The sequence below is a fragment of the Calonectris borealis genome, chromosome 1, assembly GCF_964195595.1.
Source record: "Calonectris borealis chromosome 1, bCalBor7.hap1.2, whole genome shotgun sequence".
Taxonomy (NCBI): domain Eukaryota; kingdom Metazoa; phylum Chordata; class Aves; order Procellariiformes; family Procellariidae; genus Calonectris; species Calonectris borealis.
The window spans coordinates 87762648-87788692 of record NC_134312.1 but is presented as its reverse complement, the minus strand read 5'-3'; the positions used below and the strand labels follow the sequence as shown (position 1 = coordinate 87788692).

The 26045-nt window shown below is 38.7% G+C and overlaps 1 protein-coding gene across 7 annotated transcripts in view; it reads right to left on the bottom strand.

Annotated features, from left to right (window-relative positions):
• Positions 1 to 26045, bottom strand: part of MAN1A2 (mannosidase alpha class 1A member 2) — a 151071-nt gene that overhangs the window by 113138 nt on the left and 11888 nt on the right. For 5 of the 7 annotated variants that reach the window (XR_012676183.1, XR_012676184.1, XM_075165734.1 and 2 more), the window contains exon 2: positions 8520 to 8775. The exons of the other annotated variants lie outside the window; for them this stretch is intronic. Coding sequence is in view for 3 of the 5 variants with exons in the window: in XM_075165734.1 (XP_075021835.1) it covers positions 8520 to 8775 (256 nt within the window). In the remaining 2 variants the exon portion in view is untranslated. The remainder of the gene's footprint in view (positions 1 to 8519; positions 8776 to 26045) is intronic. 7 annotated transcript variants of the gene reach the window in all.

Genomic DNA, 26045 nt, shown 5'->3' with positions numbered 1-26045 from the left:
ATTTACCTGGGGTTTTGCTCATTTTTGTTTGGTTGATTGTATCAGGGAAGTGAAATATTTCCTTGTTTTCTTGATTTTATTTTGCATTTATGAATTTTAAATACTGCAAATGTGCTAGTTCATTGTTGAAAGACAGGTTCTTCTCACAATGGTCTGGAAAAAAGGTATCTTTAATAATTAAGACCTTCTTGAATTTTTAACATGCTTCCAATAATGCAGGAATTCTGTAATTGCTACAACTTGAATAAATTGATTCATTTTTTAAATGTCTTCAAACACACAAACTTGCATTCCTTATTAGTAGCACATTTTAAGTTACCAACCAAAGCAACCTATCCAGCATGTGCAGCTGAAATACTGCACCACCCACTTTATTTTCATCCTTGTGTCCAAGCAAGATAAATACACCAAGCTACAAAGCTTCTCACAGGCACAAATTAAAGATTTACAAATGTAAAATAAGTTCTTTATACAATCATCCCAACATGCTGGGACACAACTTTATGCAGGGCCATTCCTAACTGGCCTGTAGTTGCCAAAGTTCTAACTGCACAATTTTCATTCTAGTACATCCATTGAAAATTAGTTTACCAACAGGCTTGATCAAAAAGAGTCCATCCTTACTTTACATGGATTTCACTCATTCAGTAAAAATGAGATAAGCATTTAAAAAGTACAGTGAAACTAATTTAAAGCCAATTTAGCTGTTCTCAACACGCTGAATTATATTTGAGAATCCAGAACATAGAAAATCTAAATAGTGGGCAAACAAAACCACTTAATAAACGATGTGTGTGTACACATATATATAGATACAAACACATTTTTATATATACACACTTACATATAAAATGTGTGCGTATTATAGATTTTATACACACACACACACTGCAGGGAGTGTTATCTTAAATACTAAAGAAGATAGGTCATAATACTTATTGTGCTTCATTTTTATTGGGATCAAAGCCAGGAGCAGTGAGCTACAAAATACAGTGCAAAACTCTTAACCCAATAGACATGTATTACTAAAACCTGATGTCCTAACCAACTAGAAGTCCAATTAAGTTTGACCAAGAAAACAAAAAGAGTGTAAAGTGTCAGCAATAATGAAATTGTTCTAAATTGGTTTTAGATGCTGAAAAAAGTCCCCCAGTCACAGAAGGCAGTCTATTTGGCTAGATCAGAAACACTGCAATTACAAAAAAATAAATGAGATCAGCAGTGGAATTTGTATGAATAGTAACTATGAAAAGAGGAGTTATGCAGCATAAAAAGACCTCTACATGATCAAGTATTTCTTTCTTCTGCACAGCTCTTTTCTCAATAAGCATACAAAATAAAACTCAGGTAAAAGGACACTTACTATTTTTAACCTGATTTCTTAAGAGAATAAGGCTTATACAATCTTGCTGTCTGTACATCTATCATTTGCCACATACATTTGTGATAGCCTTTGAATCCACTCTTTCATTTCAAAACTGATTTTACAGAGTTGGGGGAACCAGATACTTGAGACCTCTACTTTGGGGGGGGGGGTGGAAGAAAAAAAATCTGTGGCTAGGTAAGGTAAACAGACACAAATTAGCACCCCAACTGAGAGGAAGGCAGTTATAATCCAACCTTTATTCATTCAGAAGGGCAGCGTTCACCATGCAGGTAGCTCTAAACCAGGCACAGAACACATTTAACTCATGCAGTCAAATAGGAAGATAAGAGGGCATTCACAGCAACCTCTGCATGAGGCACAGAAGGTGGTATAAGGGGATTTAGGTCAAAAATCCATGGGAAACCATTAGTTTTGCTGCTTATAGAACAACCTGTTACTACTCAACATTATTAGCAGCCTCTTGAGCATCATCCAGAGACCATGATGAAAATACATTTTAATCACTTCTCTTCTTGGCACGTTTCTGAAAGTATTTCCAAAATTGCCTCCGCTAATATTAAGTAAATCATTTTCCTACCTTCCCTTCTAAGAGGCAACATATCAGAAGTCCCATTTTAAAAGAGGATACACCAAAAGTTTTGCTGAAAGCCACAGTAAGCTCACTGGCAAAAGAACTCAAGTCAGAACATCCCCAGCTTCCCAGCCAGGAGTTCCCTGGGTCCCCCTCCTTGCCCTTCTTGAAGATAGGAATGACATTTGCTTTTCTCCAGTCTTTGGGCACTTCTCCCAATCACCATGATCATTCAAAGATTATCAAGAGGTCTTGCAATTACATCAGCCAGCTCCCTCAACACTTCTGGGTACATCCCATCATGGCCCATAGACTTAAGTATGTACAGTTTGCTTAAGTATTCCTTCACCTGAGCCTCTTCCACTAAGGGTATGTCTTCCTTGATCCAGACTTTCTCAGTGGTCACCAGGGCCTGGGATTCCTGAAGGCCAGTCTTATCAGTGCAGACTGAGGCAAAAAAGAACCTCAGCTTCTTCCATGTCCTATGTCACCAGGCCCCCTCCCTCACTGAGCAGCCCGCACATATTCTTTAATCTTCCTTTTGTTACCTGTGAACTTATAGAAGTTCTTCATGTTGCCTTTGACATCCCTTGCCAGATTCACTTGCAGTCAGGCTTTGGCTCTCCTAACTCCACCTCTGCAAGCTCAGACAGTATCTCTGTATTCATCCCAGGTTAACTGTCCCTGTTTCCACCTACCGTATGCTTCATTTCTGTGTTTGAGTTTTGAAAAAGTTCCTGGCATTTTTGCCTGACTTCCTGCTCATTGGGATGGACTGCTCTTGAGCTTGGTGGAAGCAGTCCTTCAATATTAACCAGCTTTTTTGGGCCCTTCTTCCCTCCAGGGTCTTATCCCAAGGGACTCTACCAAGCAGATCTTTGAAGAGGCCAAAGTCCACTCTCCTAAAGTTCAGGGTTGTGAGCTTGCTTTCTGCCTTTCTCCCTCCTTTCAGGATCTTAAACTCCACTATCTCATGGTGCCTACAGTCAAGGCTGCCTTTGAACTTCACGTCCCCAACAAACCCCTCTTTCTTCACAAGTATGCGGTTTAGCAGAGCACCTCTCCTCGTTGGCTGCACTATCATTGGAGGAATAAGTTGTCACCAATGCACTCCAGGAAACTCCTGCATTGCTTATGCCCTCCTGTGTTGTGCCTCCAGCAGATACCAAGTTGGTTGAAGTCCCCCATGAAGACCAGGAGCTGCAAACATGACTCTGCTCCAAACTATCTGTAGAGCACCTCATCAACTTGTTATTCCTGGTCAGGTGGCCTATAGCAGACACACACCACAATGTCACCCATACCACTCTGCTCTTTAATCCTTACCCATAAGCTCTCGTTGGTCCATCACCCATCCCCAGGCAGAGCTCCAGGCACTCCTGCTGCTCTCTCACATAGAAGACAACTTCACCCCCTCATTTTCCTGGCCCAGTCTTCTTAAAGAGTCTGTATCCCTCCAATGCAACACTCCAGTCATACAAGTCATCCCACCACACCTCCACGATGCCAACAAGATCACAGCTCTGCAAATGCACACAGATCTCTGACTCATCACGTTTAGTCCCCATGCCGCACGCATTATTGTACATGCGCTTCAGCAAGGTACCCTGGCATGCTGATTTCCCAGAAAGGGCTTTAGGGATTTCTCCATAATGATGCCTTGTAGGCACTTCCTTGCTTATACACAAATGTTAGAGGTGACCCCGCCTAAGCCCCGTTTTGCTGATTGTGATTCCTTTCTGTCACATCACCGCAGGCCCTTTGCTCGTCCACCCTGTCAGTCGCTTCCTCACAAGACTGCTTGGTTAGTCTCTCCCTCCCCCACCATTCCTAGTTCAAAGCCCTCCTTACGAGGTCAGCCACCCTGCTGGCAAAGATGCCTTTGTCCTGCCTCAGTGAGGCGGATCCCATCTCTCCCAGGCAGATCCTGCAAACAGGGTCCCATGGTTGTAGAACCCAAAACCCTGTTGCCAACACAAGCTCCACAACCAACTGCTGATGTGCGTTGCCAGTGTCCTCCTCCTCACACCCCTTCCCCTTGCTGGCAGGATCAAGGAGACCACCACCCCAGGTCCCCGACAATCATCCCCAGAGCTCTGTAGTCAGTACGAATGCAAAACCGATACTGCATGTAATACACTACTGACTTGTATGTAAAACTTATACATCCATAATTTCAACACTTCTCAGACCGCTGGACTTTTAACAGTCCAAGACCTCTGGACTTTAACAGTCCAAGACCTCAAAATAAATATTTAAATGTTTAGAACAAGGTATATATATAGAATATCCCGCATGGGATTAGTACTACTATTGGGTGAAATACTCTATTTTAATGAGTATCTGAAATGAATGCTGGCAGTAAGGCAATACTGTGAAATCTTAGCCTTAAATGAACGAAAAGCTGAACCCTGAGTAGGGTGAAAAGAATAAGAAAGTTTTCCTTATTTGACTGGGTAAAATTTAACTCCTCAAGGAAATAAATCTCTCTCTCAAAAAAAAAGGACTATCTGTAATGATTACACTTAAACTGCAGAAAAAAATTAATATTCTGAACACCATTTAAAGGACATAATAATGGAAATTAAGTGCCGAAAATTCCTAGTGCTCATGCAATTTATATCTAATTTAACTTGGAAAGGAAGCCAATGACTTCCAAAAGATGAGTTTTGTTCTTAATTTCTTTGCATTAACCACAATAAAAAGACACAGCTTAAAGTCTTTTTGAAAAGTTATACAAATTACATCTACCCTCTTATAAAACCATTTTCTAATCTTTTACTTAGTATGAAAAAAAAAATCACTAAAATATTAATACAAAGCTAAAGTGTAGCAGCAAAAATAATTTTCAGATGTGTTTATTCTTAAAATACTAGTTAATTAAAAACCATAGCATTTTTTAAAAGCCAGAAAGACAAGCTAATATACTAGAGAAGTGCTACAAAGTATGTATGGTAAGCAGGCGGAAAACCTTTACTTCTCAAAGTTGTTAAAAACCTCTACTTCTCAAAGTTGTTACTGTGCATCTAAAATAATCAGCCAACTCATAAATAGTCCTTATTGAAATAACCGAATTAATAGCTTGTTAGAAGAATATAGACAAATTATACAATTCTGTGAATTAGTTACAATTGAGAATACAATGTAACATTAAATATAAATATCAGAACCAAAGACAAAACCAAAACCAAGATATGCAGATTCTGCTCCTGGGTTTTTCCATGACCTTAATGGAATAAACCTCTCTGTGCTCCGCAAACATTCCTATTATATAAAGCTTTCAAATGCTTTACAAAGCTCTCTTAAGAACACTACACAACTTTTTTTCTTTTACATGCACTTTTTTTAAAAAAAAAATCAAAATATGTATTTTTAAAATATTTAAGTACTGCAAATCCACTTTTTATACAAAGATCTGTTAAAAAAGACTTCATGAAGTTGTTCTTTGGCAAGAAAAAGTAGTAATAAGTTTTCTGTAAAAATGATAGAAACGAGATCCCTGTTTAAAAGTTTTCCAGTCTTTCTCCCAATTGTAAAGAGCCATGTGCATGCTACAACATGTAGCCCAATTCTACACAGTTTTTCACCGTTTGATACCAGGCAAAATAGGCTGTATAAATTCATTCATTTTGTGAATTTAAGCAGTCTAAAGCTGTTCTGAGAGTGTGAAGTTCCTCAAATATGCATCAGGACACTTCAAAGTAAACCAAGGCATGAGCCAAATGCCTTCTCAGGACCACCTGGAATTCTGAAGCCAGATATGCAGCCTCCAAAGAGCTAGCAGCTTCCCTGTGCTATTTTTTTTGGTCTCAATCCAGGCAACCATGATGTCTTGCATGTCAGAAATACTACATAAGCTAGGTGTAGACCTATGTTAGAGATATTGCCTCCTAGAACTTGTTCTTTTTTTTTTTTTTTTTACTAACTCTATCTCATCTATGAAGACTATTTGTATCAGTCTACACTGGTTACAAAAAACAGAGAGAAGACCTCGGCGATGATCATAGCATATTTCAAAATGCACTTTGCATCTCTGGAATCGCTGCAGCCTTCTGTGATGCATCAGATGCTGTCAAAAACAGGTTTCAGGCAAAATATTATTCATCTGACACTGTTGATACATGTTTTATCTCAGCCACGTTATATTCATTGCAACATAGCAGATGCCAAAATCCAGAAGTAGACACAGAGGCCAAACAAAAATGACAATGCGCTAACAATGGGTTCTTCAGCATTATCATTTGTCCATTCTCACTAGCAGACCGTCCACTCCTGTATTCTACCCCTTCACGCATGTAGCTGTGGAAGTGATGATCTACTGCCCTACATCAAAGAATTTAAAAATTCTGGAGATGACCTGATCGCTACAGTACTAACAAGACTGACTCAATAAAGGCAATTCGCACAACAAAAGACAAAAATTTCAGTCATGCTAGTATCATCCTGGACTGTTCAAGCACAGTGGTCACACTGTTGAAGACTGTTCAGTACAAAGGTATGATTATCCTAACTGAAGTACTTACCCACCCAATACATAGTCCCATAAAATCTTTGGTCTGGCTATGAAAAGCTATGCTTCAGAAACCACAATAGGAGCCATTAACAAGTTATCCAATAAAAAAACAGCTTGTCAGTGCGATTCGCAGGTAGGCTGATCACCAAAAAAAGGAGTAAGCCTTTTACAGCACGAGATTTGCGGCAACTGCAGCTGAGGATCACCAGAGCTATTAGTTAAACTACACTGTATTCCTTACTCACAAATTGCTATACCTTCAGGTGTAGATCAGCAAGAATTGTCCAAACTTTACTACTTACCCATGTCACCAAGAAAATTGCCATTCTGTATTAACCTCTCATCTCCTCTCATAGTCTACATTCTGACAAAACAACCGCAGAAATGCAAATACTAATTTTCAACCCTCCCTCCAATTCCAGGCTTGATATATAGGAACTTTAGTTGGTTATTTTTTCCAGCTAGTTCATCAGTACTTTCACATTACTTGGTCAACTCAATCTTATTCTACCCATTAAATCCATCAGTGGCAAACTCAAAGGTATTTAAATATAGTAAACTGTAATTAAAATTAAGAAGTCTTGACAACTACATGACCATACCATTCACCATTCATCTTCACCCTTCAGAAGACATTTTGAAAAGCAAGATTCTCTGTATATTCTCACTGAAAATGTCTGAGGACACAGTTTTGAAAAGCAGTAGAGCCTTTTGAAATCCACAATTCAGTGCTGTCCTTCAGGAAACAGCCCTAACCAAGCAGGATCAAGGGAGTCCAATATTCCACACACAACTTCTCGGTCAAAAGTGCTTCTGCAGTAGTCACTAACAGAATAGGCACACCTTCTGGGGAAGGATTTGCTACTATTCAAATAGTATCATAGGCAAACTTGAGAGATTCAATAGTATCATAAGCTTATGATACATATCAAAATGTATCACAAGCAGTTGTTCATTATTTGGTAAGAGTGGATTTCATCTAGTCGTCATTAATATTCAAAGTAAAATTCCGGCTTTGGTGATCTGCCTGCAGCACAGCACATACTCCAGCTGCAACTCCTCCCTATTACGAGGACAGGTGTATGACTGACTTATTTTTGTTTGGTTTTATGAGCTAACTAAACTCAGACTACAATTTAAAAGAAGATTTAGCTGATATAACTACAAAGTGCTGTGATCCTGGACGTTCTTTAATTACAGAGGCTGTGCTAGCCTAACCTCTGGCCTGAACCATTCCTGCTTGCTAATCCAATTTTTAGGCATGAAACTAATCAGATTGCAGGAAAGAAAAAGAAAAAGAAGGCTGTGCAATGTTTCTGCCCTACTAGGTAGAAGTACAGACTCAGAAAAATGCCTGGCGATAACAACAGGGAATTGGCATTGCCAGGGCAAAAGAGGGCAATGAATCTCACAGCCAAACAGGAGTGGAAAGGATAAGACCAGAAACAGCAATTCCCATAGCATAAGCTGCCACAGAACCAAAAGCCTAAGCTATCAACTTAGTTTGAATGTTTTACAGGTAAATGAGACAATCTACTTAAATGAACTCCTAGTTGTTTAGACCCATTTAAAAATTATTTTGAAAAGCATGTGGTAATTCGGTAATTTGCAAATTTTAGCAGCAGGTCATTTTTTTTTCCTATCTTTTCAAGCCACTTTTTAAACATTTAAAAATACCTTGTGACACACTAACATGTCTTTGAATGGAACCTGACAAAGTCAGACTCTGCTTTAAAGATGCACTTGTTGCTGTTCCATGTGTTAATGACAAACTCACTTTGAACCCATACCACTAAGTTGAAGAAATCCTTAAAGTCATTTTTAAGTTGTTATCCAGTGAAATATTAACACCCCAACACCCGGAAAAAACATGCAATAATGCTGATGTTCATTAATACTTGATGTGCACTTTTAGCTTACTGTTTATTAAAAAGATTTGTAGTCTTGGTTTTCTTTTCTTTTTAATATAAATAACACCAACTAAACACCATATAAATAACTGCTAACAGATACAAGAAAGGGTAGGACCACATCATCATCATCTTTACCTCTTTAATTTTGTTCCTCTTCTCTCGAATATCCGGGTCTGCTGGTTCTCCACTGTTTATCCCTATAAGATTTGGCAAAGGAACAGGGGGCAGTGGCTTGCTGTCTTTCTTTTTCAACTCTTGCACTACTTTGTTCTTTTCTGTCTGAATCTCAGCTTGTATCTCATCACGTGATTTCTTCAATTTCTCCTTAGCCTCTTCCAGAGCCTTTTCATGATCTGCTCGGATCTTATTTCTCAGACGTTCCTCTTCTTCTCTAGAGACACAAATGCTAGTCAGCATCTCATTACTAGAAACACATTGCTTATAAACAAACTGCAGCTTCAAAACAGAAGCCACATCCCAAGTTGGTTTACTCTAAGTAATTGCAATGATTCAGACAAGTTTACTGAATTATGTTTGTGCACAATACTACACTATTTTTGCCATGAACCCCAAAAGAAGAACAGTACACACATCAACAAGATCATTGTAGAAAAATGTGTCATAGGGGTTTTCTAGATATCTCAGCACCTTTGCTTGTCTACTCAAGAATTTAGAGAGGAAAAGCTCTACATCCCGTACTTCAAATACAGGACGTGTGCAGAGGCACATCTAGCAATCATTCAGTTTAAAAAAAAAAAATCAGAAGGGCTCTTCCTTGCCTTCTGCACAATAAATACATTGTACACAACTTGTCAAGAACTGAAGTAACCACTACAAAAAAATCGCAGCCACTCCTTTGATTAACAATGAGGTGTGAGCTGCAAGAGCTGCAAACCCCACCACAGCATGTTTTGTCTTGAATTCAGAACTCATTGTTCCAATCAGTACGGTCTATAAACCTCACAAGTTAAATGCAGAGTTAATTATAAAATTTACGAACATAAGAGCTTTTAGTAAAGCACGATTTTGAAACTCGCTGCCAACAAAACCAATACCATCTTGGTTCTAAGCACAATCTTCCATCATGATCTTTAATGACTAGTAAAAGTTTTGAGATTCACACACAAAACAAAGAGTGCTGTTTTAAAGCCTGGGTTAAACAAGAGGTTATTCTAACAACAGACAAAAATGGCCCGTTCCAGTCCTAAAATGTTTCAAGGCATCAGAAAGATACACATCAGACTCAATATAACACAATCTTTTCAAGCTTCTTTAAAATATAGATTTGGTCAATGACTAATGTAAGCCAAGATAGTTGTAGGGATTTAAAACAAGCACGAGTTACAAAAAAAAAAACACCACCCACACTCCCTCCCTGTTTCCTCCCCCAGGCAAAAATACTTTTTCTTCAAAGAGCATTAAGGAGAAGACAGTGGATAATGGAAAGGAAAGAAGGCTAACAGCAAGCCATGTAAGAAATATCAAGCTTGGCGGCCTAACTGCTTTTAGGAGGAACTGAGCCACTTGGCCCATATCACGTTTTTTTCCAGTATACTGAAAACGTACCAATGAAAAGGAGCAACCACCATTTGATATGTGAGAATTAGAATAGAAGAGTTCAGTTGGAAGGGACCTACAGCGATCATTTAGTCCAACTGCAATTAAAAGCCAATCCAAAGTTTACAGAAAAAAAATAAACACAAGATTGACAACTGTTAACCAAACATTGTCAACAAAAATAGGTATGTATCTACATATTTAAATTGGGATATTTTTCCTACAAAGGTTATTAAAAATATTTGACAAGGTCTATGATAAACTGATAACGTTTCCAGAGATTCAAACAAATTTTAAGTAACTCGCTGGGGTGCTGTGTTGGAATATTTGGGGATATGGACAGATCTTACTGAGCTTTGCAAGTATAATAGAACTGTTTTTATTAATCTCACAGATCAAGATCATGTCATGTCTATTATAAAGCACTGCTTCACCTTTACAAAAAGAGGTCAAAGAATGAAGCTAATAATGAATAACTTGCATAGAATTATGATACAATAGTATCAGAGCAATCCCACCAGACTGGTCCAGTTTGTGCAAGGTTTATGACTGTTACAGTCCTCTGCCTAGGGAGAGCTGATTTTAAGTCAAAGTGCAATAAATCAAGCTTTTAGTTCAAGAAATTCACAGTTCAAACCCCCACTGCACTAGCCCTGACTGCTCTCTCATAAACATCCAGAATATTTTTTAACTTAAATTTATACACCTCTTTGCTCCAGTCTTTAGCTTGGGCTCAAAAGCTCAAATTTTTAGGGACACATTTTATTCTCAATTTGACAAAGTCTGACATCACTTGATGTCATCTAGAAAATAACTTCCCAGTTTACAGGCCAATGTACATGGCATGCAGGGAGAAAACCATGGTACTATAACATAAATGTTCTCAGCAAACTGCTTTGTTACACAAAGAGTGTTTTATTAGCCTTTACATTCTTCTTAAGTGCTATTAGGTTTGCACTTAAAAAAAATTATAGTAGCATTATTACCTTTCGATATTTCAGTACCAGAAATACAATGCAATGTTTTAACAGATGCACTGACTGAAAGGCATTCAAACTGAAGTTCTTCAGCCGCTTTTCTCAATATGACCCACGTCACATCCATATTTCTCCCAAACAATAAAAAATGAAGGACTGAGCTCCTCACTTTGACTATCAAATCCAAGCTCATTAACACTGTTGAACAGTAAAGTCCTCTCCCTCAACTGTAGAGCAGAGAAACAACTTTCAAAGTGGCAAAAGACTAGTCTAAAGAGAGAAAATACAAGTAATACCATTTAAGATAACTTCTACTATGACCCATTTATAGGGGAAAATAACTTTCTTGTATTCCTTTAACAGTTACTCACATTCTATTGTGGCAGCAATGTGCTCAATTAAGTAACAAAAGCAACTGAAAATTTCTATCAACCGAAAGATGTAAAAACATAGATCTGCAGTCTGGAAAGCTTTTCCAAGGTTAGCAGAGGGATCTGTGTAAGATGCAGCTAGAGAGAATGAGGTCGCCAGAACGAGCCATCATTCCCCACAGTCATGTTCTCACCAAGAGACAGCACGCTGTACAGGAGCCAAAGAGATGGCTTACAGAGAATGAGAAATAGAAAGTGTTACTGAACATTTAAGAATCAAAATACTTCAGTGTGGGAATAACATATTTTGGAGGTTCGTTTCTCTTTTTCAAAACTCAATTTCTGGAGGCAAGTGACAGCCTTTACCTTCTGACTAGATCTACTAACATTTTGTTAATAGATACTGAAATTCTTTTTGCAAAAGATCAATCACTGAAAAAAATGAATTTTTAGAAAAACAGGGTAACAATGTATCTCAGACCTTAATAAAAAGATGTTCAAGGTATATCCACATTAACCTAATTTGAAGGGGATGCTTTACAATGAGTGTGCTTTATTCATAAATAGAAATGTTTTTGGTAAAACCCACAGTTAAGATGTATGTCCCCAAATATGATCCCCCTGTGTGAAAAAGATTAATGATGTTTGAGTAGTTATAGTGAGTCTGACTCACTAAAATGAGTCACTGGTGATATGCTTTGTGCACCTTCACGATTTTGCCCCATCAAGATCAAGTGCCATGAAGATTTTGCCTTTACCTTTCCTTTAAATTTTCAGTCCCAGGTGCTGCATACAATAGTAATAATAAAAGCTCCATCACTCTACCAACTTCGTCTCTTTCTAGATTGAAACTGCATGAAACAGCCATAAATTGGAAAACAAGTTTTTAACTCACGTCTGTTTACATTGCAGGGACCACTATATAAACATACAAAAGCTGTTGATTTCTACCGCACTATAATCCAATTAGAGTCATTAAGGAGGTTTGAATGACAGTCTACTTTCCTTCAGTCACTCAACAGAATACCTAAGTATCTGAAGAAAATACAGAGACTCAATAGAGATGAAAAATTCTAGCGCTAACTGTATGATCAGCTCCAAGCCTTCCAGGAAGTGACATTTTGAGACAAACATAAGAAAACAGTACGATGAAGAAAAAGGTCAACAGGTATTTGAGGGAGTTTACAGGAGAGAGTACAAGAGCTTCTTCTGCAGACAGATATTCTCTATGCAATTACCAATGATGGACAGCAGGAGCTACAAGAAATGTCATATTCTATGTTCCAGCTGAAGACCTATTTTACCAAATATATTCAAGTATATGACCCCAATGGAAGAAAAGTCACACCCCTAAATACCAATACCACATATTTCTGAGTTCTTAGGCAACAAGAACTAAGTGAAAATACAGAATAGTTAAGTGGATGAGAAGATTGAAAATGTGTGAGCAGCTGACATCCCCCCAAGTCACACCCAAACACCAACAAGCTCCCCATCCAGCATAAGAAAGCATCAGCAACAGTTTAATGCACGCAGATAGCACTACACTCAAATACTCAGAGTTAAAGAAAAGAGACCTCAGACAGGATCAATCTAAAAATGTAAGATTGGAAAGAATCCCAGCATAAACACATATACCAAAATGTGTCAAACAGTTTCCCTATCCGACTACCCACACACCCCCCCGCTTCTAGGCAACATAAGCAAACTCTTAAAATACAGAGTATTTTGAGTAAATCTTCAAAAACCTTACCTAACAGAAAGCTGCTGCTTCCTGCTAGTCACCCCAACAGCTTATTCTAAAGTCTCAAGACAGAGGTTCAAGTACGTGAAACTACAGCAGCAGCTACTTTAAAACAAGCAATATTATCAAAAGAATCTGTGATTAGACTATTTTTTGCCAGCAAGAACCATAAATAGACCTAATAATTAGAATCTGAAACTAGAAACAGGGGCAAGTTTTTTAAACAATCACTGTAGTTAACTATTGCAGCTGCTTATGCAGGAACACTGTACACTTGCAAAGCATCCACGAGCTGTCTAAATGTCATTCAGAGAAGACACTTGATAACTGAATCACTAACCAAAACTTAACATGCTTTAATTATGCACGCAGTAGTGAGCCTTCTGAACTTAGTAGCTACTAAAGCTTTACTTGCCAAGACAATGACTTTTAACATAAGTCTCTCCTATCTGCTGTGACACAACAGGCTCTTTAGAAACTGAATTAAAAAAAAAACCACAAAAATGCTTTCAACCTTCTTCATAAGATTCAAGATCAAAAAAGGAAATAAAAATTAGAATGGAGACAAGAAAAGAAAACTGGCCACCAGCAACTGTTCTCTCACACTAAAAAGCAGAGCACTGGGTCACTATAGCAAAAGGACAACCAGTTTATTATCATTTGGATTTTCAGCAGATGGATAGACAAGAACTGTTAAAGCACATAAATATTTGTGTAAGTCTGTCATCCAGAAACAAACCCCTGTGTGGAAATTCTGAACTTTTACCCTTTTGTCAAGTTTAATTCTTCAACCAGAGGCTACTTTCAGAGACACAGTGAAACAAAGAGATAGGCACTAATTTAAAAAAAAAAAAACAAAACACCACCACAAACCAAAAACACCACACCAAAAAAAACTTTGAGTCAGTGCCTAAAAAACATTTCACATGTTAACCACAAAAGCTGCTTTTCCTCCAATCTTGCAGCATACACGATTTTATAACATCCATACATATTACAACCCCATCATGTTCTCCTAGTATACAGAGAATTACGCTCGTGACACACAAAAACACTGGAGATATATATACTGTCCTTCACTGCCCAGAAAATTAACCCAAATTGCAGATTCCTTGCGTGGTTTCTTTTAGACAAAGGTGACAGTAGAATTTATTTCTAGCAAGTGGTTAGATGACATGAATACTGCTCCTCAAATACAAGGAACACCAGAGAGAGTCGTTATTCAAGTCCTCTTATCCCTCTCCATCCAGTTTCAGAAGTTCTTCCTCTTGCCGTCACACTTCCCCTTGACCTTTTTCACGTTCCTGTTTCCTGCCTTCCTTTACTATCATTTGTACCAACTTAGACTCCGCTAGCTTGCCTCCTTGGCCTTCTACAAAGGCATGGCCGCCACTCTGAACACCAGTCCTCCTCACGTATATCATTCAAGTTCTTTGGACCATGCTAGGGAGAGGAGAGAATTAACTCACTGACACGGGCACTCGCCTTTAATTCTAAATACGCCCTCTTAAATTCCATGTAGACCTCCTCCAAACAAAACTTCCTTCCACTTCTGTGCAATAAATGATGGCCCTAATTGATCTCTTTTGCAGCCAAATCTTAGACCAAGAATCCAGGCCTTCAGCCACCTTCATCACTGCTCTCAAAAACTTGTATCTCTAGGATGGAAGCTCACAGAACCTGTTTCAGATCTGCTCTCTTGTCTAAGCCAAAACCTCAGTCTTTGACATTTCTTTGTAGATAGCTGGGTGCCACCTTCAAGCCAAATGAACTGTAACTTAACTTTTAATCTTCCTCCCACATCTTTTGTTCAGCAATAGAAACTTCTCCATTGCCCAGATTGCCAGTGTCTGGGCATTCTTCCCATTTCCTAGAATTTGACTACACCTAAATTTTTCTGCTTAGTTTCCATGTATTTTAAATGTGGTCTTTCTTAACCCATACGGTTAGAAGCACTCAGAGCTTGATCTTGCTCTGTTCATCCAGCAATTCTGCTAGGAAAACATAATTACATTGCCTTTCTGTTTTTCTTTTTCCTGCAAAAACTGTAATTCATTATATGTACTTTTCTAGGCACAACAGAAAGAAAACATGGCCACTTCTAGATGTCCAATATGTTAAATTCATGGATTTCCACGCTGATCATTAAAGGCCACTGCTGCTTGTTACTCCTGTATCTGTCTCTACTCAATTGTTTTCCTTTGTCTTGTAATTTAGGCAGGGCCTTTGGAAGCAGCTCTGGAATGAGGACAAGCAAAACCCTTGGGGAATATATTTAGAGAGAATTTCAAAAACACGGATTGAATGGGCAACCCAGAACTTGCAGAAGGGAGTGGAGAGTTGAAGCGCATCCTTTATGCATGAAGAGCAAGCCCTCTGCAAAACTGAAAACAAAAAAATTCCTTAGTATCACTAGGTATCTTTTATAATATTTTGGAACATAGTCAGAATCTTTATAAATCATCATAAGGTAACACACCCAATTAAATACTTCATTAATAAAGTGCATTAACATATAAGACATCTCTTGTTTTCTTTCACAATGATAATAAAGAGTACAAAACATACCTTCCAGTTAAGAACAAAACAGTACAGATTCCACTATCAAAAGTAGAACATGTATAACTTTTGAAGGAAAAAAGAGACATGCAGGCAAGGGGTCATCCTTCAGGAATTATTTGCTTCCTATGTTATGAATGTTAACATGAACAGAATTAGGAAAATTTGTCTTGAGATTGTGCCAAGTGCCGTGACCATTAGCAAAGGCATTTGTTCCCCACCCCTGTCTACAGCAGCCATGTAATCCCAAGCATCAACTCAAAAAAGGAGGAGTGTGCCAAGCTCAAGTCAATGGCTTTCTTGAGACCTGAAAGCACTGTCATAGCTGGTACAGTCAGCTTAAGTTTTACTAGTGAAGAAAGGTAGATGTTTTCCACAAAGACTCCCACAGTTGCATTCATATTAGCAGCCAGGCATTTGTCAATGCTAAGAAGGGTCACTAGAGACTGTGTAAGCATTTTAAGCTTACAGGAAAATTCTTAGTTTTGTAGTTACAGTATCAGCTGAAAGAGATTTTCAGAAGAATCAGATCAACTGTTTCAGGAAGAAATATGATACCTTTTTTTTTTAAGACTACAACAGCAATGAATGCAACTTTCATCAGTGAGGAGCAAATAAAAAATATAAATTACACAATGCTTTACAGAAGTTTTCAACTACATATAAGCAAACTCATTCAGTTTTTAGTGTCTTAATGTCATTCAGGTACGAAAACATTTTGTTAGGAAAAGCAATGGATGCATAAAGTTCAACAACATAGAGTTTTCAATCACTACAGCTCTATCCAACACATCCCATTTAGATACTTTCTGCTTATACGATGTAAAAGAGAATACAATTAGATTTGCCTCAAGGCACTAACATATAATCAAAAGTAGGCATTGTTTCAGAATTTTTGCTGATTAAAGAAACGTCATTTAACAGCTACAGCTAATTACTTCTGTGCAGAATATTAAGCCCCTGCAGAACAAGGTCTTAAATCTGATTGTCAAAGCACTTACAGTGCTAATGCAGAGGAAAAAATTATTTTATTTTTTAGGAATCAATTTTGCTTCTAAAAAAAGACACTGAAAGCCTAAGTCTTACTAAAAGTTTATGAAATTTAGGATCTCTTGATGTTTTATCAGAAACCTGAATGAGAAGAATGTTGCTACCTGCTCTGTGTAAAAGGATTTTAAATAGCTTCCTGTCTCCCAGCACCATCAGATCTTCCTTTCCAATTAGAACAGCGATGAGACAGATTTTTTTTTTAAAACTAATAAAGATGGAAGAACTTTACAAGAAGCAGGAATGAAAAATACATATAGACTATAGGAATAAGAAACAGAAAAAGAAATCAGTATTGAACAAGAGAATTGAGTAGGATAAAAAGTTAGAAACAAGCAAGATAGTAAGAACGAACATCTCGAAATGGAGAGTTTATTTTGATGCAGGATTCGAACAGCACCAAACATAGTAGAGTAAGTTCAATTCAAAACTGCAGAAGCCTACTACAATTAACAATGTCAAACCACAGAATTTTCTACTCTAAACCACTCTAGGTAGCTGGAAACATGGCTGTTGTACAAGTTTAGATATGTATATAGCAATGTATCAGGGTATTTACACTTTACTCACCACAGTCAAGTCTAAGACAGTATGGACAAACATCTTGCATGCTATATTATTTATTGATATGTAAGATAGTTTGATCAAGGCAGAATAATACATAGCTTGTCCTGTGATACTGAAAGCAATTATACAGAACTGGGTTCTCAGGCAAGAGCAGTGCGTCATCTCTGCTTCTTATTAAAGAAGGCATCTTTACAAATAAGCACATTTACATATAGCACAAAGCGGTCCTGCTGATGTTGATGGCACAAATCAGATACCGAAGCATATGCTCAAGGAGAAATAAAAGGAACCAGAGCACTCCCATTACACAGCATCAAGCTCTTAAATATTATGTTCAGTCTACTATTACTGCCAAAAACTAAGTTTCCAATAGGAAAAAAAAAAAAGAAAACCAAAGAGAGAAACCCAGCAACACAAGCCAGGAATGAAAATTAGAGTGGTACATTCTATGATTTGGCATATACCACAGAAGTTGCTGCAGAGTCTGAAGCATTACTGTATTTTCCACACCACTCAAAGCTCATCTTTTTCAGAGGTCATCATGCTACAATCTTTACAAAAGTTGTTTATTTTTCCTTATTCCATACAAAATTAAATATATACACTCGTTTTTCACAATGATAAAAACAAACCTGCTTTGATGGCAACTTTTTCCCAGGAAAACCACAGTCCTACTTAAGCTGCCCAATATTAAACAGAATCCTAAAATTAGCCAGACTTAGATGGCTAATTTTAGATTAAAAGAATAGATTCAAACACCTGAAAACCAAGAAGATTACAGGTTTCCGCTACACCTTAATTCTCACCCTTTTGAACACATGAAGAGCCACATTAAAGTTGCATGTACAAGTGGAGAACTAGCACTTCCTATGCTATTTAACATTTTGACATTCTCTGGAGTGAAAAGTTTTGGGTTTTTTTTAAAATACAATTCTTACATAATTTTTTACCTAAAGAAAATGAATCATGGGTCCCTTTTTGTACAACACCAGCAACTGTTTCTGTATATGCTCTATGGAAGCTTGCCCTACAGTACTGCCTTGCTACTCCTTCACTCTCTGTACTAGCTACATTGCCTGACAGTTGTGCCAAGATGGGTTCTTAGATCTGTACAGGAATTTTGGGAGAAGATGGGGACAGAAACAAGAATGAAGCGACAACAAAGGAACTCCAATCATATATGCATACACACAGCATCCTTGCTCTCCCTTCTTTCCTGATCTTCTTTGCCCCCAGAATCCCGCCCTACTCCCAGAGGAGGAAAAAAGTTCCTGGAGGCATGCAGAAAATCATCAGGAGTGATTCAGAGGACCCAAATAGCCTCCAGAAATTGAACAAGTTTTAAGTAGAAGCTTTAGCCAGCTGAGAAATTCCTTTTCCTTCTGCATACTCACATGGTAAAGAAAAGGAGTTTCTTAGCACATATATCGATTATAGCATGCTCTTGTTCAGGTAGTTTAGCCCAATTACAGAACATGTGATATTAGTTTGACTAACAAGCTATGAAGAGTTTCCTAACATATCACCCGAGATACAGGCACTGCAATATATGAAAGAACATTTAAGCAAAAGAGAAACAGGATTTTACCTGTTTACCTTCACAAGATATAGCTTGAAAACACTCCTCCAGCAGATATCAAAGGCTTGCTGAAATCACTACGTAAGAATGTCACAGAGAAAGCTGCATTAATTCCTTGCAATGGGAAGTGCTAAATATAAACATATTAAATACTTAATATAACAGGTCAGCCTCACTCTCCACATGTGGTAGGACAGATGACACTTCTGTGACATTTCATATGGACATTATAAGCTTGTTCTAAAATGAAAGAAAAGAGGGGACATACTTGAAAAGAATTTGCCAAAAAAAATCCACCAAAAAAACACACTAAACATGTGAGTCTAGGAAGAACAATAGTAGAAAGAAGATAACTCCTGGTCCACTCTTCCTTTGAAAAAAAGACCAAGCAAACCATAAAACAGACCAAGAAAACTTTACAAGCAACACAGTCAGCAAGCAAACACCTCTGTTAACTCACTTTCATGTAGTTAACTTGATTTTGTTTTGTTTACAACAGGTTTTATTTAGTTTCAAATAACCATCAGAAAAAAATTAAACACACCAACTGTGAGCAGTACTATTTGGCTGACTTTTGAAAGTGTCAAGTAAGTAATCTTAAGAACAGAGCTTGGGACACCAAAAAGGAAAAATAGGGTGCCAAAAGACATTTGCTGTATAGAATTCTGTTTGGGGGTAGGGGGTGTTTTTTAAGGAAACTAAGAAGCAGCAATCACTAAAAAATATGACAATCATTTTAACATCCCAGTGATTCAAAATGGTAAGGGTGGAGCTTTACATCCATAAGAGACCCTACCATGGGAGCTAATAGAGGGTGACAGCCTGCTGCTATCAGTTACTATGTAGGTCAACATCAGAGGAAGAGAAAAATACCTTGACAGGGTTTCACACATATCAGCTTGCAGCAGAAAAAAAAAAGACTCCAGCTACAGTTTCACATTATATTTAAGCTGATTAATACCTAGCTACTGCCAAGTGAAAGGTCCCACTCAACCTTGTGCCAGCTCTGGCACTTGTCAGTGGCTGGTGAACTGATCGAGGGTCTTAACACAGCAGACTATCTGGGGGCTTGGTTAGTGCTCTCCTGGACAGGTGTTTGTTCTGAGGTTTTTTGCATGGGGTTAGCTCCTTGAATTAGCTGATGGTGGGGTCAGATGACAGCCAAAGCTAACATGGGTCAAGAACCAGGAGCAATCTTTCCTCTACGGATGAGGCCACACAGCCTTCCCTTAACAGCCTGCCAGAGACAAATGTGTAAACTGTAGCTTTAAGGTGACTGGTATAACAAGAAATGAAACTAACTGTAGCTCAGAAGGAAACAGTCAAAGCCAACAGTAATAAGGCAGGGATCTGCTGGAAACTGAGGACTATTGGATAAAATCATGAGACAAATGAACTGACTGGACAACCCACACACCTAGAGCAGAGATCACCAATGCAAGCACAAGCTGTGGCAGGTTAAGCTTTGTCAGAAGAACTTCCAAAGTCAGAAGGGACCCATTGGCAGACCCAACTTCCAGTCAGAGAGGAAATGACACCGTCTTCACTGTACGCCTGAGGTAGAGAAGTCCACCTGTGTGGACTGGTGAGAGAATATCCCTGGATGAGTAAGAGCTGCACATCATCAGCATGGGTCCCCTCTCCTGATCACCAGCCAGATAGTGCACAGGAACACAGCTCTCCTGGTGTTGCTGCCGTGCGTCACTGATGGCTAGAAAATTAGTGGGTCTGTAGAAAAAAGTCAACTAGTATGTGAATGGTGCTTGTATGTCCACACATGCTTCTGATTTATTACGTTAAAGATTGGTTGGGTATGACTGCAGTATTAATAATATGATCAACAATAACAGTTAGAATGTTGGTTTATGTAATAAAGGATATCATAACTCTATATTCCTTGTGTTGGTCACCACCTCTGTGCAAATCATTCTTTAAGTTTCAGGGCTTTAGTTGCTCTACAAAAACAAGCTCCCTTACTCCTTATATTGGTACTCAGGAGACCAGGCAGCAAGCCAGTCAGCCAGTGGTGAGCTGAGCCAGCTGAAAAATCACCAATCACTTCAGGCCAAATCAGGTCTCCTAACTGGCTGACTGCCCAAACACTGCTGTTGGGGCAAGGATATAGGCAAGATTAAATGGCTGGGGACACAGCAGAACAGGACATGAGCTTCAAGTGTTATATACCTGCATGTTCAGAGACCTTAAATTAGAGCCCAAGCTATAAAGATCATTTTTTCTGCACACACACTCACATGGCCATTAACCCCAAGTCATTTCATTTCCCACCATCGGCTCTATCCCCTCACTCAGCCATATGGTTTCCTCTCCTCTAGTTTATCCCAATGATATTGCTTCCTTCATCAGATAAGAGTCACTCCCTACCATCCTGAATTTTATTTACTTAGTGCCTTACTGAGCACCAACTTGCTTCAAGTGTCTCATCTCCCCAAGGTCACTCTGATTAGTCTTTGATATCTCTCTCAGCCAATGTGCCTCTTCTTATGCCTCAGACAACGTTGATCTTTTTCTACTTAGGGAAAAAGGGGAGGAAAGCAAAAGGCACTATTTCAGAGTCATCCCACCCACTTTTATTTTGCTCCACGTGCCGTGCACATCTCCAGTTTCCAAAGAAAGATATTAATTGCTGCTCCTCACTGCCACCAAGGCCCTCTGCTAGCCCTGGCTCAATTTCCCCCTCCAGATTCCTGTTCCTAATCAGGTACTTCTTTCCCTTTTCCCAGCCCCTACACTGGAAAAATGAGAATTATATTAACTGAAGCAACAGCTTCTTCCCGATGTCTGTGTTCAAAAGGGGTACCACAGTAGGTACGGTAGCTCCGTCCTTTTACACCATGAGTCTTCTTGGCAGCCTGATCTCCAGCAATAAACCCCAAGACTCTCACCAACTGAAGAAAAACAGCTGGAGAAAGTTAGTGACTTAAAGCAATAGCCATGATATTAGTATGGTCTTAGTCTAAAAATTCTCAATTGTTCAAATATAAAATAAGTTGACAGCAAAAATACACATAAAGAGAGAAAGGCTATTGCAAAGTAAAAGTGGCAAATAGCATATAATGTAGACTCAGAGATGGCAAACTTTCAGGTAAGCAGATGGTACTAGACTTCTCTGCACGGGAAACCCTCTGGCAGGTCCCACAGAGCTCTAAGGAAGTGACTACCCTCGCACAGATGTTCTGTCGACACAAGCTACCACATTTCCATAATGCTATTTTACTCACCCAGCCAGAGTTGCTTTGCACATCCCAGAAGCAACAGTGCTTTAAATATCCTATTGGAAGTTCACACATACTGCTCAGATTTATCTTCCTCCTCCACCTGTAACTGTTACCATGTAGCTATACGGTAAATTGATACCTGTATATCAACGCATTTAAAATAAGAATAGTAGTCAACATGCATGGCACCATAAGCCATGTATGGCAAAGAGCTTGAAGAGGAAGAGGAGGGGGAAAACCCTGGGATCTACCACATGAGACTGATAAGAGCTCTTCATCACAGGGGAACAATACTTATTAGGGGTGTGCAGCTTAGTCCAAACACAGGTCTACAGCAATTTCTCTTGACTTGCTCCTCTCGCCACCAGGGAACAGTTAGGCACAACCCTCCTGGCTCATAGAGCATCAGCGCGAGTCCATTAGCCTTGCTGTGGCATGGGAGCAGCATTTGATTTGTCTGAAAGACAGATCAGCTCCTCACACAGCAGGATGGGCAGGATCACACCAGTCACCAGCACTCCCTTCCCTCTACGTGGCAGCAGTTTAAAATGTAGTCCTGCTTCACAGAAAAGGAAGGAATTACGGGGCAACAACAGAAAAAAAAACTAATTTGAATTCAGTCTCAGAATATCAATAGCTTTCAGCAGGTATTTCGTGACAGGTTGTGAGAAAAACCCAGACAGGACAGAAGCTGCAGGCAATGTTCTGTTGTTAAACACAGCCCTTATTTCAAGGGAAAAAAACCAAATATATATAGCACTTACACTGTGATTCAAAAGGATTTCATATAAGAGGACACAGACTGCAGTGTGGATATACTTTTAACAGTAATATTGGATTAATTAAAATAGAAATACTCTATAAAAGTTCTTCTCCCATTCAGCACTGCTGGGGCTGGTTAGAAGGAAAGAACAGCAAAGCTTTATACCTCTCTACTTGGCAAATCAGCCAAAACAGTAACTAAAGATAAAGCAACAAAATACCTGGAAATCATGACATATGGTCTAATCTGCACTGTTGCACAGAGCAAAACTGTATCTCATTACTCCCAAAGTTCTTTAATCTTGTCAATAAAGCAGAGGATGAAAGACAACCATGTGACAAATTATTTAGCCTTCCAGCTGCTTTTAATAAGTTCCACATTAAAATAATCTACCCTGCTAATAAACTACACAACTTCGATTCAAGAGACAGATAATTGGGTATTGGGTTTTTTTTCCTTTTAAAAAAGGCCAGAAAAGCAACACTAGATCAGTAACTCTCCACCCAAAAAAAAATAATGGCAAGCCTCACATGACTCAGTACATTTATGAATACGGAAAGCAGGTTTTTGCACATCAGAAGAGACTACAGTCCCCATCACTGAATCACAGAAAAGCTGAGGTGGGAAGGGACCTCTGGAGGTCATCTGGTCCAACCCCCCTGCTCATGCAGGGCCACCTAGAGCTGGTTGCCCAGGACCGAGTCCAGACAGCTTCTAAATACCTTCAAGGATGTAGATATCATTACCATAAATTATGCGGTGGAGTTTCCTCCTATATGAGCAAGCTGCAGAGAATACGAGTGATAAGCTTTACTCTGAAAAAGACACCTTCCCAATTGCAATGTCTTCCCAACTCATTAAACAATATTGTTGCCAGCCAACTAGGTTAGTAAAATCCAGCACATCGTCTAAGGAATGACTGACCCATAAACAAAGTAAGGATGTTAGCATCACGATGGTAAACGCAACAGAATGGAAAAGAAAGTATAAAAGAGGAAATTGTGATGATTAATCTACTCTTACACATTACAATTAAGTCAGCTAAAGATGACTTGGCATTCTTCGGGAACTGCTAAGCAAATCTTTGTTCATATACATCTGCAATAAAAATATTGTCAGAATACAAGAAGTGAAACAAAATACAGCAAATGAGCAATGTTTCAGTAGTATATACATCCTGAACTCTAGTATAGTAGTATATCTAGTATATACATCTAGAACTATCATGGCTGTTTTTCATAAACCTATGATAAAATTAACAGGTTAAAGCAATGAAGTGTTGATTAACAGTTATTTCCAGTACCAGTGAAATACTTTAATTTTAAAATGTTTTACAGACTACATATACAGGCTTTAAATGTATGCAACAACAGATGAGTTGGACACAAACTACTCTTGGCATGACCAAGACAGAAAATACACAGAAGTGCTGTAGCTCATAACATGAATCTAAAACAACAGAAGAGCTAGGGATATAAAATGTCTCAGCAATTTGATCTTTGAATTGCCTTCATCAATAGAATCTCGGATTTCTCAGATAGCTTTATAAACAGTACATACTGCGTTTTCTTCCTTTGTTAATTTGCTTAATACAATCACATATACATCCAGCATGTAAAGTCAGATTTCTTCCTCCTCCACCACCACTGTAGTCAACTTTCTAAATTCCCAGCAACAAAATGCAGCTCATGGACAGTTGTAGTCATACGTTTGTTGATTTGAGTAATGGCAACTCTGGAACTAGAAAACAACCCACAACTCTTTCCTTCACTGGCTGCAGGCAACAAAATCATGTTTATTTTGAGAAGTTCAGACCCAATAGTTTCAAGCATACTGGTCCAGAGTAAATAAGCATGCAGTCCCAAGATCACCAAACCAAGAGATTCAACTCTTTATGACCCAAAGTCCATGTGAGCTTGGGCTCAGCTCCACCAAAAACAGTTACAGCATGAGAGGATACTCTCACAGCTGTAAGCCACAAAAGGTAAGAAAGAGTGAAATTGCTGAGATACCAACTTAATTCAAGAGAAAAATATTGACTCAAAAAGGCATAAAATCTGAGAAAAAAGTGGAGCTGAAATATGTTGACTCAGCAACATCAAGAATCAACCCACTCCAAGAATCAAAGGATGTTGATATTTTCCTACCTTACACCTTCCAGGCCAGCAGGGACACATTGAGCTGGTAAGCACATTAATCCTCAGTAAATAGCCTAAGTGGCTAGGCTCTCTGCACGAGCCAGCAAATAATTGCTGTGTATCTCCTGCTTGAAGAACCTCTGCAAATGCTAGATGCCAAACACATACCCATGGCAGTTTTATAAAGACTATTTCTGAAGATAAATGCTGTGGCAAAAGGTCATATCCTTGCAGCCACTGTCACGCATGGGAGGTAGTATTAGTTGGAAGTTCCTTCCAACCCTAAAGTAAAGATGCTGCAAAATCGAGCACTCGGACTAGGAAATGGAAGCTTAATTCCCTCCCCTGTAAACATTCATTATAATTTTGGATTCCGGAAAGAAGGGATGGGAGAAAAAATAAAGAAAACAAAACATGGTATTTAAGATGGCTGTCAAAGCCTAGGGTAGCTTCCCTTCTTGAAGATTTCTTAAGTTTTATGGAGGCTTTTATTTACTCTTGCTTCTCAGAGGTTAAAGTGCAGTCATTCTTAATGGGTTAAAAGAAGATGGGGCAGTATTAGCCACCTGTCACCACAACGTGTTTTGGGACCACACCTAGCCTTTGTGCAAGAAAGGTTGGGGCAAAGGCTATCTGTGATCTGAAAAACAGCATGGCATAAAGGAACATAAGAAAAACTTCTGCGTTACACTTCCATCCAACTCCTCCTACCCTTCCCGCCCCTCCCAGCTTTCCCATCTCCACACAGCAGAAGCTGGTTTAGATGTCCCGGACTACACAACCATTGGATAGCGCTTGCCACCTTCACAGCCCGGTTTTATTTTAACTGTTGAACACTGAACCAAAAACAGTAGGGTCAAATTGCTAAAAATAAGTGACCGATTCTACAAAAAGAAGAGGCAGAGCAGAAACTGAAAATAAAATATAAAACCAAAAACCATCTGCCACAGATGTTTTTGAACAGTTTGATGTAAATATAAGGCTTTCTAAATCTCAAAAGGCATTCTATTTTAAGCATTACTGAACCCACCTGAAAGCTAGTGCGGCAAGGTTATGGCTGATGCAGTTTAAGGCAATTTTTCAAGGCAGCTTGGAAGAACTCTAATTACAGTCTGCACAGGTT